Raw genomic sequence first — 22,696 nt, 5'->3', positions numbered from 1 at the left:
CCTCTTCTACCAGAATATTATTTTAAAACTAAGATTTTTTTGCATTTTATTCATGAATTCCTCCACAATACTTAGAACAATGCCTTTCATATAAGGTGCTTGATATTGTTTGAGTTAAACAATACAATTTAAGGAATAGCTTGATACAACCCCTATGGAGAACAGTATGGAGATTCCTTAAAAAACTAAAAATAGAACTACCATATGATCCAGCAATCCCATTCCTGGGCATATATCCAGAGAAAACTATAATTCAAAAAGAGTCATGTACCACAATGTTCACTGCAGCTCTATTTACAATAGCCAGGACATGGAAGCAACCTAAATGTCCATCAACAGACAAATGGATAAAGAAGATGTGGTATATACATACAATGGAATATTACTCAGCCATAAAAAGGGATGAAATTGTGCCATTCGCAGAGATGTGGATGGACCTAGAGACTGTCATACAGAGTGAAGTAAGTCAGAAAGAGAAAAACAAATATCCTATATTAATGCACATATGTGGAATCTAGAAAAATGGTACAGGTGAACTTACTTGCAAAAAAGAAATAGAGACACAGGTGTAGAGAACAAACATATGAATACCAAGGGGAGAAGGCAGGGTGGGATGGATTGGGAGATTGGGATTGACATATATACACTACTATGTATGAAATAAATAACTAATGAGAACCGACTATATAGCACAGGGAACTCTACTCAGTGCTCTATGGTGACATAAATGGGAAGGAAATCCAACAAAGAGGGGATATATGTATACATATAGCTGATTCATTTTGCTGTACAGCAGAAACTAACACAACATTGTAAAGCAACTGTATTCCAATTAAAAAAAAAAAAAAGGAATAGCGTGATCAGCAGAGCATAGATATCTCAAATTTCTATTTTTTAGAAATGCAGGGGCTTCCCTGGTAGTGTAGTGGTTGAGAATCTGCCTGCCAATGCAGGGGACACGGGTTCGAACCCTGGTCCGGGAAGATCCCACATGCTGCAGAGCAACTAAGCCCGTGCACCACAACTACTGAGTCTGTGCTCTAGACCTTGCGAGCCATAACTACTGAGCCCACATGCCACAACTACTGAGCCTGCGCGCCATACCTAATGAAGCCCATGCACCATAACGAACAGTAGCCCTTGCTCGCCGCAACTAAAGAAAGTCCACGCGCAGCAACGAAGACCAATGCAGCCAAAAATAAATAAATAAAATAAATTTATTTTAAAAAATGCAAATGATTAGATTTGGAAAAGAATCAGAATTAATTACTCCCCTATGTAGATATGCGGACTGCATATAATAAAAAAAAGCTTAATAACAGGTGTTAAGAGAGAATAGTGCAGGTCACTTAAAAAAGACTGGGGTGGCCTTTTAAATAACATATAATAACATCTAGAAATGAACCTCAAAAGAATAGTAATCATCAAGGTATCAAAAACACCATGCCAGGGCTTCCTTGGTGGCGCAGTGGTTAAGAATCCGCCTGCCAATGCAGGGGACACGTGTTCGAGCCCTGGTCCAGGAAGATCCCACATGCCGCGGAGCAACTAAGCCCGTGCGCCACAACTACTGAGCCTGCGCTCTAGAGCCCGCGTGCCACAACTACTTAAGCCCGCGTGCCTAGAGCCCGTGCTCCGCAACACGAGAAGCCACCGCAATGAGAAGCCCGTGCACCGCAACGGAGAGTAGCCCCTGCTCGCCGCAACTAGAGAAAGCCCGCGCCCAGCAACGAAGACCCAACACAGCCAAAAATAAATAAATAAAATAAATAAATTTATAAAAAAAACAAAAAACGCATGCCACCGCCACAACTATTTTCAATTTACAGAATGTATGATATTCTAGCAAAGTGTCCAAAGCCACAAAAAATTCTTGGGAGTCTTTTTTGTTGTGGTTCTTCTGATTTAGAAGACCTCAAAACTCTAAATATGCCATCCTTATTGTTTATTTAAGATGCTGCTGACCTACTTTCAGGACATAGCTTTGGACTGCTTTTCCAAGAGGAGTTAGGGGTTTGTGCTGAACTGACCTAGTCTCAAAGTTAAGCTGTCTTCCAAACACTGGCAATCCTTGGTGACAGAGCTACGCATACTCAGAGCTGCAGTCTGTGGCATGGACTGAGTTTTTTTTTTCTTACTTGTTCCAAGCTCAATTTAACCAGCTGAACTAATTATAGCAGGAGTTTATTAAGCACTTCCACATCCTTTCTAATAGGGATCATGACTGATTTTATACTCTTGTCCCAACTCCAATGTTTTAAACATTTATTTTAATGGTATAAGATTATGACAGTAATAAAAATCCTCACAAGTCACTGGTCAGGCACATTTGTTGATGACTTAACTGGGCATGAAGTTCAAGGAGAACTTGTTTGTGGAAAAAAGTAACTTTATAAGATATATTGGGTTGGCCAAAAAGTTCGTTTGGTTAGTGAATACCTTGTTCAATAAAGTTCTTCATGAAAACGAAAAACGTGCCTTTTATTTTTACTTAAAACTGAATGAACTTTTTGGCCAACCCAATAGTTTAAAAGATATAGGAAAGAGGTCCTCTGGATCCTTAGAAACTTACAAGTTGTTGTGCCTCCAAGAAAATACATATAAGAGTAGCTACGAGCCTCAAGGGTCACCTTCTGAATGTGTTCATTAAAGTTTAGATCACTCAAGGGAGTCCTAGAAAGAAAGTTTCTCCTAGGACAGAAGTGTGATCTAGGAAGGAACTGGTATAAAATATCTTGACTGACACAAACTACTTTCTTTCTTTTTTGTTAAATTAATAAACTACTTTCTAAATAAAAAATAAACTCAAATATGAAACATTAAAAGGTTGTAAGAGCTGGGAAATTCTGAAAAGCCACATGGATTGCCTCAGAGTTTCTTTCTTACTCCACCCCTTTAAAATTGTGGCACACCACAGTATTCAAACACAAATAACCCTCGTTTGTTAAAACGTGGATTGCTGGAGCATAGAAAAAGATCATGCTTTATTTATTTATTTATTTTAATTAATTAATTTATTCATTTATTTTTGGCTGCACTGGGTCTTCATTGCTGGGCGCACGCGGGCTTTCTCGAGTTGCGGAGAGCGGGGGCTACTCTTCGTTGGCGTGCGCGGGCTTCTCATTGCAGTGGCTTCTCTTGTTGCAGAGCACGGGCTCTAGGCACGCGGGCTTCAGTAGTTGTGGCACACAGGCTTATTAGTTGTGGCTCGCGGGCTCTAGAGCCCAGGCTCAGTAGTTGTGGCGCACGGACTTAGCGGCTCCATGGCATGTGGGATCTTCCCGGACCAGGGCTCGAACCCATGTCCCCTGCATTGGCAGGCGGATTCTTAACCACTGTGCCACCAGGGAAGTCCCAAGATCATGTTTTTGTTTTTGTTTTTTTTATAATTTGCCAGTTATTACAAGCAGCACTCAGGGCTGCTGCATTTGCCCCACAGGCCATGTGCGCCAACTCCAAGGTGCGCCATTCACATAGATTTCAATGTGAGTGGTGATCCCTGGGGCTCTACAAAGCTCCATTACAGAAAGCTGCACATTTAAAAAATGGACAGCATATCCTTTAAACCCAATTTAGGATATTATCACTGTTTTGAATAAACAAATAGCACTTTTGATGTAGAAGCAAAAGTGATGGTGTTTGACATCTGAGTGGTACCATGAGCACTTATTTTAACTTCATCAATGTGCTGAAAATGGAAAGAAAATGGCAAACTTGGAATTCAAAAATTAAAAATGAACACAGTGACATTCTAGTGGAGGGAAAAGGAAAACTTTTTTCAATAGGTGGTGCTAGGTCAACTGGGTATCCATATTGAAAAAGAAAAAAAAGGGACTTCCCTGGTGGTGCAGTGGTTAAGAATTCGCCTGCCAATGTAGGGAACATGGGTCGAGCCCTGGTCTGGGAAGATCACACATGCTGCGGAGCAACTAAGCCTGTGCGCCGCAACTACTGAGCCTGCACTCTAGAGCCCACGAGCCACAACTACTGAGCCCATGTGCCACAACTACTGAAGCCCACATGCCTAGAGCCTGTGCTCCACAAGAGAAGCCACTGCAATGAGAAGCCCGTGCACGCCAACGAAGAGTAGCCCCCACTCGCCGCAACTAGACAAAGACCCAACGCAGCCAAAAATAAATAAATAAATTTATTAAAAAAAAGAAAAAAGAAAAGAACCTTGACATCCCCCACCTCAAACTATACAAAAAAATGAACTCTTTTTTTTTTTGCTCACATCCAGAATATGTTAAAAAAAATATTCCTATAGATCAATTTTTCAAAGACAGACTTGAATAAGCACTTTACAAAAGAAGGTATCCAAATGGCCAACAGGCATATGGGAAGGGGCTCAGCTTCATTAGTCATCAAGGAAATGCAAGTTAAAACCAAAATACTATGTCATTACAACCCCCAAAGGATGGTGAAAATAAAAAAAGAAGAAAAGTACAAATGTTGACAAAGATGTGAAGCTACTGGAACTCTCATATGTCACTGGTGGAAGAGGAAAAATCTGACAGTAATCATTAAAGGTGAACATGACCCAGCAATTCTACTGCCAGTTACATAGAGAGAAATCATATAATGTAAAAGATGGCTATCAAATAATGAGACTAGCTATAACTCCATATATGAAAAGAACTCGTTATAGTAAACACGCTGTGTGTATACATGTATTTTGTGTATCTTTCAATTTCATTTCCGGTGGCTTTTTAAATTGAAAATTGAAATACATAGTTTTAACTTCTGTCTTCTCCTTTTAGACAAAATAAGCTTAAAACAAACCAATCTTATACTTAAACATAGACCATGCAATAAATATCACCAATATGGTGAAAGTATGCCCCCAGATAGTCTGTATCAATGAAGCAGTTTTCTATTCCAATCTGACACTCATAAAAAAACTAATTAAATTTCAAAATAAAAATACAAGATACAATAATGAAAAGCAGATTACAAGATATTGTCCCTATCTAGATAGTGTCCCTAGACTGGCACTATGAGTCCACAAAAACATGTACTTAAGGAATCTATATAGCCTTACATGGCTAAGCACCTCTAGTCTAGTTCAGATTTCTATATCGAACTAGACACAAAGAAAAGTACTGAGAGGCCAGAAACTGAATTTTAAATTGGCACAGATGGCATGTTTATAACATCCCCACAATATGCTGAGTGTTCTCCATAAAACCAACCTAGACACAGTCCCTGCCTCTAGGGGACTTAAAATCTAAAAGTAGATGAGGCAGCCTAATTCAAAGAAAGTAAACAAATAAAAGGAAACAAAGAAGGGAATGTAAGAGAAGAGAGGCCTGCATTAATCTCTCAGCTCCCTGAAGGGTAACAGGCCAATCTGAACAGTGGAGAAGGAAAGCTAACAAGTCAGAGTTTCCTTATTTACCATCATACTTAATATGACACTATGCAGTAAATAGTCTCTAAAAAATTGTGCTGACCAGACTGAAAATGCTTTGTTGTTCTCTAGTTTCAACATTCAGAAAGTCTAAATCTCCATAATAGATGTAATATATACCCCACTGGGTGTGTGTAAAGGACATTAAACAGCCCATGCATAGTGACTGATTTACAGTCCAAAATCTAAATTACTGAATCCAAAGCACATGAAAGCATTATTTCAAAAAGCCTGGCTCAACAGGCAATTAATTAACGTGACACAACCATCTTTATATCAAAACTTCTAAAACAAGACAGTGATTCTTACTGGATTGCATTTTTGATGTTGTCTCTAAAGAGATATATGAGCTATAATTGGTTTGTCTGTAAATAAACACTTCATGGGCTTATAATTCAGACTCTGATCTCCTTATCCAATTGACTAGAGCTATTTCAATAGGGAGATGTCAAACAATTCTCAGAAATGTCTCTGAATACAGAACCTCTCTAAACCCTTGAATTAAAAAAATCTTTATTTTAAACTGTGAAGATTCTTTCCGGAAGACTTCAAAATGCTGATGACATCCAATTAATTAAGTTATAGGAACCAATTTCACTTCAATAAACTGGTCCTGGCTGCTTCGCTGTCTCTTTGGATCAGGTATCTCTGGCAAAGGCTGTTTATTAAAAATAATGATGATAATGCAGCCAAATTCCACACAAAAGGAAGATGATGAAGAAAGCAATGACACTATTGACTTTGCCACATCAAAGTAAAATTTATTGAATCTGAACTATAAAGAGCACAATTTAGAATAAATGTTTGAGGTCAGGTTAGGGACATTATCTACCCAATGTCTCAGATCTGAAACCACTTTCCCCCAATGCTCTCTAGAGCAGCCATAATATGACTTTCAATTTCCCAAAATGCTATCTTGCCTCTAATTTAAAACATGGCTTCCCTTTAAAGGGAAGACTCAATAACCTCCCTTTATATGTAATGTTTCCATCATAGGAATTACATAAATAAAAATATATTTTAGACAAATCCAAGGTATCCCAGTAAAAAATTGTATTTGAATCTACTTTATGAAGTATTATGGTAAAAATGCACTTATTCCAGGAACCCAAACTCTAAACCTTGAGATCACCATGATTCCTTCTTCCCTTCATGCCCCATCATCTATACGAATCAGTACCAAGTTGTTTAGATTCTCCTTTAGTCCAGATCCTCCCACTGAAAGGGTCCCAGAAGGAGGCCCATCCTATAGAAAAACTGAGGTCCAAAGGGCAGAAGAGTTGGAGAAAAGCCAGAGGTGAGACATTTCAGGATAAGAAGCCAAAGGTTTGAACCGGGGAGACACTATTAAAGAACTGGTCAGTAGATGGAGGAGTCTGGTCAGTAGACGGAGGAGTCTGAAGAGACTGCCCAGATTACTGAGCCTTAGAGATTTGACTTGAAAGGCCAAGCAGGTGGAGGTACGGTGGGTCAGACCAATTCAAAAAGGCCAGGTGGTACAAACACCCACAATTTTCCTCACATACCCGCTTTTCCAAATGCCCTGTCCCACCAGGCTGGCTCAGACCCTCCTGGACCTCACTTGAACAAGTGTAATGCTGTCTTAACTGACCTGTTGTCCTCCTACTTCTCTACCAACACACTGTGGTCAAAATCATCTTCTTGAAGTACCATGTCAAACCCTTTCAATGTTTTGTCATTAGCCTTAATAGAAGATTTATAAATCCTTAAAATGGTTTCCAGGATCTGACTGTTCTCTAACCCCACACTTTCCCCCAACATTCTCTGCACCAGTCATAGTGACTTTCAATTCCCCAAAATGCCGTCTTGCTTCTAGTTTCAAACAAGATTTCCTTTTAGATAGAAGACTCCTAACCACCCCCCAACTTTCACTCTCATGTCTCATCTTAAACATCATTTCCCTAGGGCGGCTTTCCTTGAACCCTCCAAAGGGTCCCTGCTATATTCCCATGGCACTCTTGTACTTCCCTTTTCGTGATGTACTACAAATCTGTAATTACAAACAGTAAAGAATCTTGTGTTCTATGAGGGCAAGACTGTATACCTAGCAATAGGATTAAGAATGTTTCTTCCTTACCCAAAAATCTTCAATGGCATCCCCCAACTCCTGCATTAAGTACACATTTGTCAGCATGGGTCTTCAAGGCCCTCCACAGTATGAACTTTTATGGTCTACTATTTTCTGAATGCTTCCCAAAAGCACGATTATCTGTTCCTTTCCAAATAAGCCATGTACTTTCCAGTGCCTTCATTTCTGTAGCTTCCTCTATGAACCTAGCTTCCCTGTCTTAAAAAATGCTACCCATTCTTCCAAACCTATATCCAATTCCACCTTTTCTGTAGAATTTTTCCTAATTTCCCCCAAATAAATTTGGCCTCTCCCACCTTTGACTCTCCTCCTGCTCAAATGTTGTATTTTCCTTATGGTACTTTCCTAAGTCTACCTAGTTGTTATGGTACATCTCATATCCTTACTAGTTTAAAATTTCTTAGATAATGTTGGTTATACCTTACTTTTCCATATATCTCCTTATCACATTTTGTATATGCCTTATATACATAAGGTGCTCCATAAGTGCATTAACTTGAATCTAAAAAATCTACTACATGTAAAGCAGTTGTGTAAGGCAGTTGTCTAAATATGTGGATAAAATAGTCTTTTAAGTACAAAAGATACCTTTGAAACAGATGGATGCTAAATGGAATTAGAAAAGCACATTATGTTACCCATACAGAAACAGAAATACATCTTATTTGCATCTCAAATAAATGCTCTTTAATCAAAAAGTAATATACCTTTAGAGACTCATTCATCTTATATTACACATTAAGATGCCCACATTTATTTCAATTCTGACAATTTAAAATAAATATAATTTTAACTCAAGTTTCATGCAGTAGTACAGCACAGTGTCACTGCTCAATATTTATTTCTGTGACCATTTTTGCTGTTTGCTGGACAAAAGGAAAACAGCAAATAACATTATTTAGGTGTGCTTAAAATTGTAAGTCAGAAAAGACCACAGAAGTTATCTAGTTCAACTCATTGTATTTCTAGATAAAGAAAATAAAGACTATGAGTTTCTTGGCCAAGGTCACAAAGCCAAAGCCAGGGCACAGGCTCAGACCATCTGACTTCCACTCCAGCACTCCTCCCACTCCAAAACAATACTCACCTCAAGGCTGTAATAACTAGAGCACATTATTTTCAATCGACATTGGAGCCAACAATACTCCAGTACTGAATGAAGGCCATTTGCACATTTTCAGTCATGCTCAAGAGAAACAAAAGTGTGACAAATGAAGAAATGAAAAGGAATTCTTATTATCTTTTCCCAGGAGCCTTCTTTCTTATAAATGGTTAGAAATGAACACTACTTCATAAGCTTTGAGAGGGTCTGTGTTCAAAGACACTCTGAAAGGCGAGAAAAACATGATAGGAAATTACATACATAATAGAATTTTGACACACGATGGAACATGCAACACAGAACATTTTAAATGCTACATTATCAAAAGTTACTATTTATTTCATAGTAACCAAGAAAGATGGTGCTTTAGGGAAAAAGAAAAAGGTAGCAGCCTATTTCTCAAAACCCACTTAAAACACAAACCTATCTACCAATATGTACCAAATATTTACCTTCTTACATTTCTATCCCTAATAACGGGCACATAGTAGGTACTTAAAAAGTATTTTCATAATAAAGTAATTAATCTCTCTTCGTATCACCCAGCACTATTCTTGAATACTGCAGTTGTACATCAGTGACTATAAAATGCTGCTACTTGTAGTAGAAAACAATGAGCATTGACAGTTTGTATCAAACAGAAACATTCCAAGACCAGAACATTTTACAATGTGTGTGAATCTATATCTGTGTATGTGTGCTTGTATGTATGTATATAGGTTCATTTGTTTTCTCTCTATATACATATGTACACATATATGTATATGACATGTATTTTTGACAATAGTGATTTTACCTAAAGATCTTATGCTATGGGACAGCGATTTTCAAACTTTCCTTACAGCAAGTCATAATAAGAAAAACATTATATACCACAACCTAGTACACATAACCCATACATGCACAGGAATACATATACATAACTAAAACAAAGATTTCATGAAACAACACCATTACTATACCCAAAGCACTAATGTTTTCTATTCCATTTTTTAAAATGCAGTTTGTGTCCCCCCAAACTGATTTTGTCACCCCTGCTCTGAAAGCTCATAAAAGTGTGAGAAGACACTAAGACATTGGCAAGGTGTAAATGTCTTAGTTTGGCATTCATTCCTTAAACATAGCTTAGGCTCTACAGACACCAAACAGACACTGGCAAAATGAAGACTAGAAATTATTGAACATTGTTCATTGAAAAGCTCTGCTGAACACCGGAAGGACGTTATCATTGTGTGAGTAAAAAATAGAGACAGTTACAGAAAGACAGAGAAGATGAAAAGGCAGAGGGCTATGTACCAGATGAAGGAACAAGAAAAAACCCCAGAAAAACAACTAAATGAAGTGGAGATAGGCAACCTTCCAGAAAAAGAATTCAGAATAATGATAGTGAAGATGATCCAGGACCTCGGAATAAGAATGGAGGCAAAGATTGAGAAGATGCAAGAAATGATTAACAAAGACCTAGAAGAATTAAAGAACAAACAAACAGAGATGACCAATACAATAACTGAAATGAAAACTACACTAGAAGGAATCAATAGCAGAATAACTGAGGCAGAAGAACGGATAAGTGACCTGGAAGACAGAATGGTGGAATTCACTGCTGCAGAACAGACTAAAGAAAAAAGAATGAAAAGAAATGAAGACAGCCTAAGAGACCTCTGGGACAACATTAAACGCAACAACATTCGCATTATAGGGGTCCCAGAAGGAGAAGAGAGAGAGAAAGGACCAGAGAAAATATTTGAAGAGATTATAGTCGAAAACTTCCCTAACATGGGAAAGGAAATAGCCACCCAAGTCCAGGAAGCGCAGAGAGTCCCATACAGAATAAACCCAAGGAGAAACACGCCGAGACACATAGTAATCAAAGTGGCAAAAATTAAAGACAAAGAAAAATTACTGAAAGCAGCAAGGGAAAAACGACAAATAACATACAAGGGAACTCCCATAAGGTTAACAGCTGATTTCTCAGCAGAAACTCTGCAAGCCAGAAGGGAGTGGCATGATATACTTAAAGTGATGAAAGGGAAGAACCTACAACCAAGATTACTCTACCCGGCAAGGATCTCATTCAGATTCGATGGAGAAATCAAAAGCTTTACAGACAAGCAAAAGCTAAGAGAATTCAGCACCACCAAACCAGCTCTACAACAAATGCTAAAGGAACTTCTCTAAGTGGGAAACACAAGAGAAGAAAAGGACCTACAAAAACAAACCCAAAACAATTAAGAAAATGGTCATAGGAACATACATATCGATAATTACCTTAAATGTGAATGGATTAAATGCCCCAACCAAAAGACATAGACTGGCTGAATGGATACAAAAACAAGACCCATATATATGCTGTCTACAAGAGACCCACTTCAGACCTAGGGACACATACAGACTGAAAGTGAGGGGATGGAAAAAGATATTCCATGCAAATGGAAATCAAAAGAAAGCTGGAGTAGCTATACTCATATCAGATAAAATAGACTTTAAAATAAAGAATGTTACAAGAGACAAGGAAGGACACTACATAATGATCCAGGGATCAATCCAAGAAGAAGATATAACAATTATAAATATATATGCACCCAAAATAGGAGCACCTCAATACATAAGGCAACTGCTAACAGCTATAAAAGAGGAAATCGACAGTAACACAATAATAGTGGGGGACTTTAACACCTCACTTACACCAATGGACAGATCATCCAAAATGAAAATAAATAAGGAAACACAAGCTTTAAATGACACAATAGACCAGATAGATTTAATTGATATATATAGGACATTCCATCCAAAAACGGCAGATTACACGTTCTTCTCAAGTGCGCACGGAACATTCTCCAGGATAGATCAAATCTTGGGTCACAAATCAAGCCCCAGTAAATTTAAGAAAATTGAAATCATATCAAGCATCTTTTCTGACCACAACGCTATGAGATTAGAAATGAATTACAGGGAAAAAAACGTAAAAAAGACAAACACATGGAGGCTAAACAATACGTTACTAAATAACCAAGAGATCACTGAAGAAATCAAACAGGAAATAAAAAAATACCTAGAGACAAATGACAATGAAAACACGACGACCCAAAACCTATGGGATGCAGCAAAAGCGGTTCTAAGAGGGAAGTTTATAGCTATACAAGCCTACCTAAAGAAACAAGAAAAATCTCAAGTAAACAATCTAACCTTACACCTAAAGAAACTAGAGAAAGAAGAACAAACAAAACCCAAAGGTAGCAGAAGGAAAGAAATCATAAAGATCAGAGCAGAAATAAATGAAATAGAAACAAAGAAAACAATAGCAAAGATCAATAAAACTAAAAGTTGGTTCTTTGAGAAGATAAACAAAATTGATAAGCCATTAGCCAGACTCATCAAGAAAAAGAGGGAGAGGACTCAAATCAATAAAATCAGAAACGAAAAAGGAGAAGTTACAACAGACACCGCAGAAATACAAAACATCCTAAGAGACTACTACAAGCAACTTTATGCCAATAAAATGGACAACCTGGAAGAAATGGACAAATTCTTAGAAAGGTATAAACTTCCAAGACTGAATAAGGAAGAAACAGAAAATATCAACAGACCAATCACAAGTAATGAAATTGAAACTGTGATTAAAAATCTTCCAACAAACAAAAGTCCAGGACCAGATGGCTTCACAGGTGAATTCTATCAAACATTTAGAGAAGAGCTAACACCCATCCTTCTCAAACTCTTCCAAAAAATTGCAGAAGAAGGAACACTCCCAAACTCATTCTATGAGGCCACCATCACCCTGATACCAAAACCAGACAAAGACACTACAAAAAAAGAAAATTACAGACCAATATCACTGATGAATATAGATGCAAAAATCCTCAACAAAATACTAGCAAACAGAATCCAACAACACATTAAAAGGATCATACACCACGATCAAGTGGGATTTATCCCAGGGATGCAAGGATTCTTCAATATACGCAAATCAATCAATGTGATACACCATATTAACAAATTGAAGAATAAAAACCATATGATCATCTCAATAGATGCAGAAAAAGCTTTTGACAAAATTCAACACCCATTTCTGATAAAAACTCTCCAGAAAGTGGGCATAGAGGGAACCTACCTCAACATAATAAAGGCCATATATGACAAACCCACAGCAAACATCATTCTCAATGGTGAAAAACTGAAAGCATTTCCTCTAAGATCAGGAACGAGACAAGGATGTCCACTCTCACCACTATTATTCAACATAGTTCTGGAAGTCCTAGCCACGGCAATCAGAGAAGAAAAAGAAATAAAAGGAATACAAATTGGAAAAGAAGAAGTAAAACTGTCACTGTTTGCGGATGACATGATACTATACATAGAGAATCCTAAAACTGCCACCAGAAAACTGCTAGAGCTAATTAATGAATATGGTAAAGTTGCAGGTTACAAAATTAATGCACAGAAATCTCTTGCATTCCTATACACTAATGATGAAAAATCTGAAAGAGAAATTATGGAAACACTCCCATTTACCATTGCAACAAAAAAAATAAAATACCTAGGAATAAACCTACCTAGGGAGACAAAAGACCTGTATGCAGAAAACTATAAGACACTGATGAAAGAAATTAAAGATGATACAAATAGATGGAGAGATATACCATGTTCTTGGATTGGAAGAATCAACATTGTGAAAATGAGTATACTACCCAAAGCAATCTACAGATTCAATGCAATCCCTATCAAATTACCAATGGCATTTTTTACGGAGCTAGAACAAATCATCTTAAAATTTGTATGGAGACACAAAAGACCCCGAATAGCCAAAGCAGTCTTGAGGCAAAAAAATGGAGCTGGAGGAATCAGACTCCCTGACTTCAGACTATACTACAAAGCTACAGTAATCAAGACAATATGGTACTGGCACAAAAACAGAAACATAGATCAATGGAACAAGATAGAAAGCCCAGAGATTAACCCACGCACCTATGGTCAACTAATCTATGACAAAGGAGGCAAAGATATACAATGAAGAAAAGACAGTCTCTTCAATAAGTGGTGCTGGGAAAACTGGACAGCTACATGTAAAAGAATGAAATTAGAATACTCCCTAACACCATACACAAAAATAAACTCAAAATGGATTAGAGACCTAAATATAAGACTGGACACTATAAAACTCTTGGAGGAAAACATAGGAAGAACACTCTTTGACATAAATCACAGCAAGATCTTTTTTGATCCACCTCCTAGAGTAATGGAAATAAAAACAAAAATAAACAAGTGGGACCTAATGAAACTACAAAGCTTTTGCACAGCAAAGGAAACCATAAACAAGACAAAAAGACAACCCTCAGAATGGGAGAAAATATTTGCAAATGAATCAACTGACAAAGGATTAATCTCCAAAATATATAAACAGCTCATTCAGCTCAATATCAAAGAAACAAACACCCCAATCCAAAAATGGGCAGAAGACCTAAATAGACATTTCTCCAAAGAAGACATACAGACGGCCACGAAGCACATGAAAAGATGCTCAACATCACTAATTATTAGAGAAATGCAAATCAAAACTACAATGAGGTATCACCTCACTCCTGTTAGAATGGGCATCATCAAAAAATCTACAAACAACAAATGCTGGAGAGGGTGTGGAGAAAAGGGAACCCTCTTGCACTGTTGGTGGGAATGTAAATTGATACAGCCACTATGGAGAACAATATGGAGGTTCCTTAAAAAACTAAAAATAGAATTACCATATGACCCAGCAATCCCACTACTGGGCATATACCCAGAGAAAACCATAATTCAAAAGGACACATGCACCCGAATGTTCATTGCAGCACTATTTACAATAGCCAGGTCATGGAAGCAACCTAAATGCCCATCAACAGACGAATGGATAAAGAAGTTGTGGTACATATATACAATGGAATATTACTCAGCCATAAAAAGGAACGAAATTGAGTCATTTGTTGAGACGTGGATGGATCTAGAGACTGTCATACAGAGTGAAGTAAGTCAGAAAGAGAAAAACAAATATCGTATATTAATGCATGTATGTGGAACCTAGAAAAATGGTACAGATGAGCCAGTTTGCAGGGCAGAAGTTGAGACACAGATGTAGAGAATGGACATATGGACACCAAGGGGGGAAAACTGCGGTGAGGTGGGGATGGTGGTGTGCTGAATTGGGCGATTGGGATTGACATGTATACACTGATGTGTATAAAACTGATGCCTAATAAGAACCTGCAGTATAAAAAAACAAACAAAACAACTAATACTAAACTTTCATTGGGTTATTTGTATGGAAATATGTTAATATAAATGTTTCAGACATTACATGAAATTTCTAAGAATGTTATATTTGTATTTGTATGGAAATATGTATGGAAATATGTTAATATAAATGTTTCAGACATTACATGAAATTTCTAAAAATCTTATATTTGTATTTGTATGGAAATATGTATGGAAATATGTTAATATAAATGTTTCAGACATTACAGGAAACTTCTAAAAAAAAAAAAAAATAGAGACCACATTCTGGGCCATAAAACAAGCTTCAAAAATTCTAAAGGAGTCAAATAATAACAGATATTCTGATCAAAATGGAATTAAATTAGAAATCAATAACAGAAAGCTCTGTAAAATCCCAATTATTTAGGAAATAAATATTTTTAAATAACTCAAGAATCGAAAAAGAAAACAAAAGGGAAATTAGAAAATATTTTTAACTAAATGAAAATGAAAATACAACACATCAAAACTTGGGGGAAGCAAAAACAGCAGCAAGAGTTTTACTAGTTTATGGGACTTCCCTGGTGGCGCAGTGGTTAAGAATCCGCCTGCCAATGCAGGGGACACAGGTTCAAGCCCTGGTCCGGGAAGATACCACATGCCGTGGAGCAACTAAGCCCGTGTGCCACAACTACTGAGCCTGTGCTCTAGAGCCCGTGAGCCACAACTACTGAGCCTGTGTGCTGCAACTACTGAAGCCCGCGTGCTCTAGGGCTCGTGTGCTCTAGGGTCCGTGTGCCGCAACAGGAGAAGCCACCGCAATAAGAAGCCTGTGCACCGCAATGAAGAGTAACCCCAGCTCGCCGCAACTAGAGAAACCCCACACACAGCAATGAAGACCCGACTCAGCCAAAAATTAATTAATTAATTAATTTTAAAAAATAGTGTAATCAACATATATTTTTAAAAATATATAGTTTAGAGAAGAACAATGAGCCCAGGCCACCGAGTCTGCTGGGTTACCTCTAGAGCAATCCAAACTGCTCACAAAAGGAGGGTGGCCACCTGGAGTGAGAACCATCAGGTTAATTTTACTGCTAATGAAGTTTAAGGTGAAGGAACAAACCCCCCACCTCACCCCAGTTAGAAAGGCTTTCCTAAATCTGAAAGAAGACTAGGAATCTAATAAGCAATCTGCTGTCAGTGAAGGAGAAGAGCCACGCAAACAGGATAATATGAATAGAGAACAGTGGGGGAAACATGCAGAAAGAGGAAAGACAGGAAGCTGCAGAGCATGGTGTGATCCAACAGGCAGTGCTAGATGGAGTTTTTCAGGATGGTTTCCTCCCCATACTACGGACAACTCCTGGAACATAGGAGCCTCTTACTACTGTCTGATGTATGTAACTGAACCTTCACAGGTTCATCCCAAGACCAAATTAAATGCAGAAAAAAACCCTCAGCTTCTCAGAGGCCATCTAGACCAAAACAGGCCAGTATCAGAAACTGTTTGGCCTTCATTTGTTCTGAGGTGATCTGCGGACCCCTCCAATCCTGAAACCCTGCAAATCTGGGTTATATTATATATTCCAGTATTTTTAAATCCAGCATGCAGGGTTAAGAACAGAGAGGACAAGTATCTCAATACTTAATTTTTAAATTACACATAGCATCAGTTTACCCAATTTTTAAAAAAGGGGTGGGGGGAGCTAATACATTACAGACAACCATTAACTCAGTTTGATGGAAAGTATTAGGCTGATCATTTTGATTAGCGGTGCTCATTAAATATGTTTCCTACATGTATTTCAGGGAACTAAAATGAATAAAGATGCTATTCTGCTTTGCTGGAAGCGATCCCACATCCTGCTAGGTTTGGTTTTTATAACATGTGCCTGGCTTCCTAAAACAGGCATAAACAGACTTATTAGATCTATGCTATTTATTTCCACAGAGAAGGAACCTCAGAACTTTTAAACTAGGATAGGTTATCTAATCTTTTTACACCTTTGTTGTGATAAAGGAAGAAAAATATATGATCCTGGCGGCAAAAGGAAGATTGAACTTAATTACAAAGATTTAAAAGCAGAAAAATGCATACAGTGGCTTTTTAGAAAAAGAACACTTTCTTCCTTTCATCTCAAGGCAAACCATTTATCTACCAAGAAGCATGAATAGTGTGTTCTTTCTTTTTAAAATTTTTTTAGAAGTCATATCCTTTTTTACTGAAGGAACCTGGAGTCTTAGACTTAATCTTGTAATCTGAAAGTCTTTCTAATATATCTGTGTAATCTGAACTGCTGACTACTATTCAAAGCCATTATAGGAACTAAATAGCTAGATCAATTCGTAAACCATTTTCTCAAATGAAAATCTCACAATGAAATGATACTTTTGACAGAACATTTATGAATTACACCAATTTTTCTAAATCCTTTTGGAGGAGAAACATTTTAAGTGATGGAATAAAGATGAACAAAGTTATATTATTCTTTTACCATGTTAACCGGTCTAGTGCACATTACCTCAGAGCAAAAACTTACAATGCATAATCAACAAGCTGAGTGATGCATCAGTGAAAATGATTAAATATGCCAAGGTCTTAATTATAATACCACATTACATTTGTACAGAATATTCCAGTTTGCAAAACATTTACATCCATAAGCTCATTTGACTCTATGTCCTTCAGTTTAAGTACAATAGATAGAAGATGTGAGTCCACCTGGATATACTTAAATAGTTAAAAGCAGGGACTCTGGAGCCAACTGTCTGGTTTGGACTCTTAGTGCTGCCACTTACAATTACAGAATGTGATTCTGAGTACATTACTCAACATCTTTATGCCTTAGTTTTATCATCTGTAAAATGGGGATAATAATCGTTTCTACCTCTTGGGCCCACTAATGATTAAATCAATTAATATATGTCAAGCACTTAATACAGTATCTAGCACAGAGGAACCATTATATATTATACATGCTGGTTGCACTTATCAGCAGCATCTTTGTATGGATAGGGAAACAAGCTGGTAAGTCACAGAGCCAGGAACAGAAACCAGAGCTTCTTCTCCCATTTGATGCTCCATCCACAAAGGGCTGGGGTTTTTTTTCTGTTTGTTTTTTTGAAGTATCCTAAGGTTTTCTAGACTGACATAAAACAGTTTAATGCGGAAGTGTACAAATCAAAAAATTCAACAGTTCAGAATACTTATAAAGTATTTTAATTTATATTTATATATACATTTTAAGTTAAATTGACTATTAAAAATACAAATATTCCATTTTGGCGGCAGAACTATACACTGAGGAATAGTCACCTGTGTTGCTATATTTGCAAAACAAAAATCTAGAGGGAAATATACTAAGATGATAACTGTGTTAGAATTTCCTTTTTTTTTTTTTCCCCTTTCTGGTTTTCAAGACATTCAGTATTGTGATATAACATTTATAATTTAAAAAAATTATTTCCAGGGACTTCCCTGATGGTGCAGTGGTTAAGAATCTGCCTGCCAACGCAGGGGACATGGGTTTGAGCCCTGGTCCGAGAAGATCCCACATGCCACGGAGCAACTAAGCCCGTGTGCCACAACTACTGAGCCTGTGCTCTAGAGCCTGCGAGCCACGACTACTTAAGCCCATGCGCCTAGAGCCCATGCTCCACAACAAGAGAAGCCACTACAATGAGAAGGCCGCGCACCCAACAAAGAGTAGCCCCTGCTCCCTGCAACTAGAGAAAGCCCGCGCGCAGCAATGAAGAGCCAATGCAGCCAAAAATAAATTAATTAATTAAAAAAAAAAAATGATTTCCAAAAAAAGTTTACCAAGGTATGAAAATAGTGTTCATAGAATAAATACTTCAAAATTAATTCTAGAAAATAATAAATGTCCAGCTGAAAAACTGCCCTCTTTTTTCAGACATGTTTTAGGGATCTTTCCTCAGACTTTGTTCAAATTTTTTCCCTTTAGTGATTCAGGTGACTGTGACAACATCTTCCATTGTGTCTAAAAATAGGGCATGGGTGTGTAAATTTATGAGCCGAAATGCAAAACTGGCATTGGATGTCTAAATCAGAGTATTAAATCATTTAGCATACTCTAGCATAAAAATATATTTTGAGCACTCATATCCACATGCTTTGTATATTCATACAATTTTAATTCAACTATCTTTAATCTTTTCAGATGAAGTGAAGTTATGAACTTTTAAAAACATGTCAAATCACTTCCTAAGAGATTAACCTGGACAAAGCACTCCACTCCAAACCTCAAGCTCCTTCTCTAATACGGAGAGTAGACTAGAATGTCAGTCAGTGGTTCACAACCTTCTCTCTACCCCAGCGCATCTGAGGGATTCAACATCTCTCCATTTACAGCAGTGGGGACAGTCTGAAAATGTCCCACAGGTGATTCTGATACACTACCTTATAACAGGAGTCCCCAGCCGCCAGGCGCGGACCGGATACTGGTCTGTGGCCTGTTAAGAACCGGGCCGCACAGCAGGAGGTGAGCAGTGGGCCAGCAAGCGAAGCTTCATCTGCCACTCCCCATCGTTCACATTACAGCCTGAACCATCCCCCCCATCGCTCGCATTACCACCCCCCCATGGAAAAATTGTCTTCCACGAAACCGGTCCCTGGTGCCAAAAAGGTTGGGTACCACTGCCTATAAGCTATTCCCCTGCCCTCTACCCCACTCCACTCCTGCAGAGTTCTTTAAGGTTCTGCACAGTTCTAAAGCTTGCCACTGTAGGTATAGGAAAATCACAACCCAATGACCTGGAAGGTACCTGACAGTGTTACTTTAATACATTTTAAAAGAAAGGCCAAAAGTTAATAACGCGTATTCTTTTGTTGAAGCATGCAAGATTCAAAAAGAATCTGTAAACTGATGATATCAAAGACAGCTGTGTAACTTAACTGTTCATATGGCAAACAGCACAGCTCCCCTGGAATTTGCTTCTAGTCAAGGATGTAGGTAAAGAAAGAGGAAAAGTGGGGAATCAAATAAAATACCTCCTGAAGTTGAAAGAATGGCTGGAAAAGAGATTTTTACAAGTCAACTTTTCTGATAACAGAGAAGAAAACCCAAAGATTGATATACAGAGATGAGATATTATGTGATCCCAAATTTCTTTCCTTTTTTTTTTTTTTTACAGATAACTCTGTTATAAACTAATAATAACTAATAGGTACTAAAAATATGATTTGCATATATGCCATATTATAAATATAAGCCAAATATATTGGCTTAGCATGGTGATTGATAATTGCCCAGTATATTTACAAATAGTGTCAATTTTCTTTGAATGCCTACTTACTGTGGACAAATTCTATGCTATTTAAAAGCTACTGGATGTGCAAAGTCTTGTGAAAAATTCTCACAACTAGGGAAGAAGGAAATGGAATCTTAAGACTTCCTTGGAAAAATGTGTGTTTACCTCAAATGTGAGCCAACATTACATCATCATTAATAAGTACACAAGGCATGGCAAAGATGCTGAGTGTGGCTTCAAAATTAGAATTATCTACATGAAAAAAATGTGTAATTGCATTATCTTCAAATCAGAAAACACATTAATCAATAAATGCTGATGATTTACTATGTGTACTGTAGTGAGGGGAACCTTAAAAGGCACAAAAAAATGACAGTATTTCACAGATTTAGTATTTGACCTCTCCCCCACCCCCGACAAACTGGCTGGGTCTGAAAGTTGCTGTCCTCTGTACCAGAAGATGACACCAAGGGTAACTGAGAATACAATGTATACATCTCTATCACTGCTCTATCGATTCATGCCTGAAAAAGTTGACACAAATTCTTGGTAGGATTTCTTTTGAAATTCTTTGCAAAACATGCTGTCCATTGTTGGCTTAACTTGCCGAACGCACTATCCATTAAAAAAAACAAATTCTCAGTGTTCTCCACATGAACCATAACAGTAAAAACCTAAAACTTGTGTCAGTAAACAGACGAGATAACCCAAAAAGAAATAAAAGTGAAGAGAAAGAAAATGCCCCAACCTCAGTTTTGTAAGATGTTCACATTAGAGACGGTAGCAATAAACATTATGCAAGAGAAGGTAATTCCTAACACTGAGTTGGGATGGACAAATATTTGTTTAATGAACATACACATTTCTTCCTCATTCTATAGCCATGTGTCAAAGCATCAAACAATTTAATTTGTGGCAGTTTCTGTTGTTGTCTCAAACTTTACATATAAGTTTATCACGAGGGTAAAAAAAACCTGCTTGGCTTGACTCACTATGAATCACAGCCAGGAGGTCATCTTGTTGTGTATCAGCAACTATGTTTTCACTACAGCTATGTGACCTAAAGTGGCAGCAGGAGAGGCACCAAAATAGAAGGGGCAGGAGGTTTCTCGGCCCCAAAAGAGCTTTTCCACCCAATTCGGGCATCTGAGCAACAGCCAACGGCAGAGGAGAGAAAGAACAAACCCAACAGCTCCGCGGAGTAAGGCTGCAGGCCCAGGCCCTCCCGGGAGCCCGGGGAGGCAAGCACATAAAGAGGATGGGCTTAAGAAACAGCGTGGAGAAAGCAGCATGACAAGGGCCAAAACTAGCCGGGTGTAGGGCAAAATCCAGCAGTGACCGAGCAGCACAGACTGCGGGAAGGTCTGGAGACCAAGGAGGCTCTCCAGCCCGGGCTCCGGGCTCAGCTCCGGCGCGAGCGCACAGCGGGCCCCCTGCCTCCACGCACCTCCAGCACACGGGACCTGCCGCTGCTCCCACCTCACCTGTCGAGTGCCCGCTGGCCCCGCCGGCGTCTCTGGCCCCCGGTCCCCGCCCCGGCCCATCCTCCCTTCACGTTCCCTCCCGGCGCGTCTCTCGGGGCCACCGCCGGGGTCAGCGTGGGCAGGGGGCCGAAGCCCGCCCCACCGCCCCACCGCCCCACCGCCCCACCGCCCCAGGCCTGGCCCCGGCACTCACTTTCTGAATCCGCTTCAGCGCCATGGGTCAGGGAGGGCGGCGGGGATACCGGCCGGCTGGGGGCGGCTGCGGGGATTGGGGGCGTGGGGTCGTCGCGGGCTCGGCTCGCCGGCTCCTCGGCTGGCTCAGCCGGGTAGATCCCCGGCTCGCCGCTCTCTGGCTCGCTCTGGGCGCCGGTGCCTGTTCCTAGGGCGCCCGAGCGCGAGTGTGCGCGAGTGTGCGGGCGGGGACGCCGGCGAGACTCTTTTGTTTCCGCTTTTGCTTCTGGGAAGGAGCCTGCGCCCGCCCCGCCCCGCCGGGCACATTGGGAAGTGTAGTTTCTGCTCCCTGCTCGGCGGCCGCCGCCCCGGGCCGAGCTGGTTACCCACCGCTGACCTCGACCCACAGCCTGGGCTCAGAGCTACCGGCTCTGGAGTTGGTCCCTGCAATTGGATTTTGATCAAGGTACTGAACCTGGAGTTGCCAATCTGTAAAATGAGGATAACAAATTAGCTCGAAAAACATGTGCCGGATTCGAATATGTGCTACAGCTCGTCTTGTTATTTTTACCTTTACAGATTTCACTGTTCGCAAATATATGAATTGCCTAAATTTCTCACACATGCACAGACTCATTCCAGTTATGACGCCTTACTTACCTCCTTAGTTCCTGTTTCGAAAGGCGCCTCTTCTGTCCGATGCTAATCTCTCATGTCTGCTCCTCCTTGGAACTCCGAATTCTGAGTTTCGTCTTCACCCTTGGCTCCTTCTTTTCCGTTGGCAGTACAATACCTGCTCAATCCACATAGTCTACTCGCACTCCTCACTCCCCCAATTCTTATGAACTTGTGTGCTCATTAAAACTTGCCTTCTGCTTTCAGCAGCAGAATTTGGTTTTCACCAAAGTTGAGCTTGAGCT

At 39.1% G+C, this 22,696-nt stretch overlaps 1 protein-coding gene across 2 annotated transcripts in view; it reads right to left on the bottom strand.

Moving 5' to 3' along the window:
* The window catches only part of UBE2D1 (ubiquitin conjugating enzyme E2 D1), a 40,062-nt gene extending 18,008 nt beyond the window's left edge, over positions 1 to 22,054 (bottom strand). For both annotated transcript variants that reach the window (XM_057531198.1, XM_057531199.1), the window contains exon 1: positions 21,799 to 22,054. In XM_057531198.1, the coding sequence (XP_057387181.1) occupies positions 21,799 to 21,822 (24 nt within the window). In that variant the 5' untranslated portion in view covers positions 21,823 to 22,054. The remainder of the gene's footprint in view (positions 1 to 21,798) is intronic.
* Positions 22,055 to 22,696: the final 642 nt, after the last annotated feature.

This window comes from Balaenoptera acutorostrata, chromosome 16 (assembly GCF_949987535.1).
Source record: "Balaenoptera acutorostrata chromosome 16, mBalAcu1.1, whole genome shotgun sequence".
Lineage (NCBI taxonomy): Eukaryota > Metazoa > Chordata > Mammalia > Artiodactyla > Balaenopteridae > Balaenoptera > Balaenoptera acutorostrata.
The sequence above is the reverse complement of the archived record's forward strand: the minus strand, read 5'-3'. Positions and strand labels throughout refer to the sequence as shown.